This window comes from Coregonus lavaretus, assembly GCF_964263955.1.
Source record: "Coregonus lavaretus genome assembly, chromosome: 33".
NCBI lineage: Eukaryota > Metazoa > Chordata > Actinopteri > Salmoniformes > Salmonidae > Coregonus > Coregonus lavaretus.
In genome coordinates this window covers 23,805,258-23,808,016 of record NC_140020.1, presented here as the reverse complement: position 1 = coordinate 23,808,016, position 2,759 = coordinate 23,805,258, and the positions used below count along the sequence as shown (strand labels likewise).

At 45.3% G+C, this 2,759-nt stretch overlaps 1 protein-coding gene across 1 annotated transcript; it reads right to left on the bottom strand.

The window, feature by feature from the left end:
* Window positions 1–1,337: 1,337 nt before the first annotated feature.
* LOC311108378 (protein sel-1 homolog 1-like) lies at window positions 1,338–2,250 on the bottom strand (the record flags this gene model as incomplete). The annotated part of the gene is made up of 3 exons (XM_084151013.1): window positions 1,338–1,574; window positions 1,823–1,951; window positions 2,032–2,250. The coding sequence occupies 3 exons, from the start codon at window positions 2,248–2,250 to the stop codon at window positions 1,338–1,340; spliced, it is 585 nt and encodes a 194-aa protein (XP_084007139.1).
* Window positions 2,251–2,759: the final 509 nt, after the last annotated feature.

Here is a 2,759-nt window from a genome sequence, read left to right as displayed (position 1 = left end):
GGTTTCCTCAGATTTCGTCAACCTAGCACTTTCTCAGGATTTTGTTGTAAAGGAACATCCACGTTGGGGATCGGCTTTCTGCAATATCCCTATAATATTATCTCAAGGATATTATCCGTATTAGGCTATATGGATAATATCTAAAGAATCAAACGTTATCTGAGACACAGAATCATGCGCTGCACTGAGGAAGGAAATGGGGTAGCTAGTGAAGGGGAAGAAAAGGATTCTGTATCCTTCGTTCTGATGCTTGACCATACCATAGCAGAGCTGAAATGACTGACAACTAACAACAATATCTTTCATTACTTGTTCCACTCAAACAAGTAGGTTGACCAAAGCTCAGCTACTTAGTGAAAGGTTTTGAACTGGATGTCAAATAAATTAGCAGGTTTATGTTTACGTCATTAGTTTAACATATGTGTTAACAAAGCATATTCGCTAACAAAACAAGTTCCTGAAGAAAACTTCTGCATTGAAAGATAAACAACTCATGTTTGCTAAATAAATATTTGCACAAAAAAAGCTATAACGCTTGCTAATCAAGCAAATGTGCTGACAAAAGCATGCTGGAAAAAACTTGCTTGATAAAGAATCATTGTTTATGAACAGAACATGCTTACAAAACATGTTCCTAACAAAGCGTTTTGTGAAAAAATATTTAGCTAAAGATATTGGCACTTCACACGCCAAGTTATGATTACTGCCACCTTACAAATATGTTGGTATTGCAAGGTTTATGCATTCATCTGGAATCTTATTTTCTGATAAGGAGAGTTGTAACCTTAAACACGTACATAAATTCAGAAAAGGAAAATCATTTTAAAAAATCTGGCCATTGTTTCGGAAGCTCAATCGCTACTAGAGCACATAAAACGAGACTGTTTCATTCGCAGATTGGACGATAATTAAGAAGATGCCTCGATCGCCCCAATCTGGCAATCCACGTGGCTAATTCCGAGAAGTGATTCTGCTGCCGGTACCCTGAGTCTATATTGTCTTTTCTACAGCCTCTGTTCCATGGCCTTACATTTACATTTACGTCATTTAGCAGACGCTCTTATCCAGAGCGACTTACATGAGCAATTAGGGTTAAGTGCCTTGCTCAAGGGCACATCGACAGATTTTTCACCTAGTCGGCACGGGGATTAGAACCAGCGACCTTTCGGTTACTGGCACAACGCTCTTAACCACTAAGCTACCTGCCGCCTTGTCCATCAACCTGCTCCAGTCTGCCTTTACCCACCCCACCAACCCCCCTGAGAAGTGGTAGAGGAGGGTAGGGGTCGGGATATCACCTTCCCTTCCCCTCTCTCTTCCCACTCCATCTCTATCTCTCACTGCTGCGCCTCTTTGGCCTGGGGCTGGGCCTGGGCCTCAGGTTGGGCCTGCTCCTGGGGAGGCCCGGCTGGGGCTGGGCCCGGGGCCGGGGGAGGAGGGGGCATGGCCTGGTGCTGTCTCTGGCGGTAGGCGATGACTGTGCCTAGCAGCAGGGCGATGACCGTCATGAGGTAGAGGTCCCACTCGGGGCCCAGGAGCTGGTCCAGGTCCACCTGACTGACCACCTCACTCATCTGGTGGAGGGGGGAGGGAGGATGGAGAGAGATTATACAGGGAGGGGGGAGGGAGAAAGAGAGAGAGAGCATTGATTACATTAAACAAACATAATACAATCCTATGAATCCTGTACAAATGTAATAAACTACAACTAGGCTATGTTTGCCTCAAACATTGAGCCTGGCCCCCATGAGTTGAAATGACCGGGGAAACTGAATCTCCCAGAGGCACCGGGTCCAAGAATCGCTCTGTACTGTACACTCACGTTGAGGTCGTGCAGGTATTGCAGGGTGTAGACCAGGCCCAGTTTCCACAGAGCCAGGAAGACTGGCACCTGGGCTTCGGGACTAGCCTCGGCAGCCATGTCGTAGAAACGCTTGACCAGGTGGATGTCCTACAGGAAGGGGAAAGAGTAAGGGGTTAGACGTATAGGGTTGCGTGTGTGTATGATTGAGTGTGTGTGAGTGTGCCCACCTGTTTGATGCCAAGGCCTTTCTCGTGCATGTAGCCCAGGTTGAACATGGCCTGAGTGCTGTGCTGCTGCTCCGAGGCCATCCTATAGTGTATGACAGCTGTCTCGTAGTCCACGTCAGTACCGTAACCGTAGAAGTGGTAGTCCCCCAGCTTTATCCTAGCCACTGTATAACCTGAGCCCAGTTTTTCAAACCAAATGTCATGGGGATCATATACCATGATCTTTGTTGTAGCATATAATGGGATATGTTGGAAAATGTGTAGAATTGCAGGAAATTTGCTTTAAAACTGCAAAAATGTCTCCGTGCCCCATGGCAAAATGAGTAGAATTGGTTGAAAATTGTTATAAAATTACAACATTTTCGCTCCGCCCCTGGCAAAATGTGTAAAACTGCAGAAAACTTGCTTTAAAACAGCAATCATTTCTCTCTGCCCCATGGTAAAATGAGTAGAATTGCATGACATTTGTTATAAAATTACAAAATTGTCTCTCTGCCCGATGACAAAATGCATTGAACTGCAGAAAACTTGCTTTATCAGTGCAACATTGTCTTTACGCCCCATGGCAATATGTGTAGAATTGCAGGAAATGTACTTTAAAACGTATTTTTTTTAAATCCCTGCTTGGTGGGGGGGCCTCCCAACCAAATTTCGCTAAGGGCCCCCAAAAGGCTAGAGCCAGCCCTGTCTATAATAATGGCTAATTGGCTGTGTGTGGAGGTCAGTTC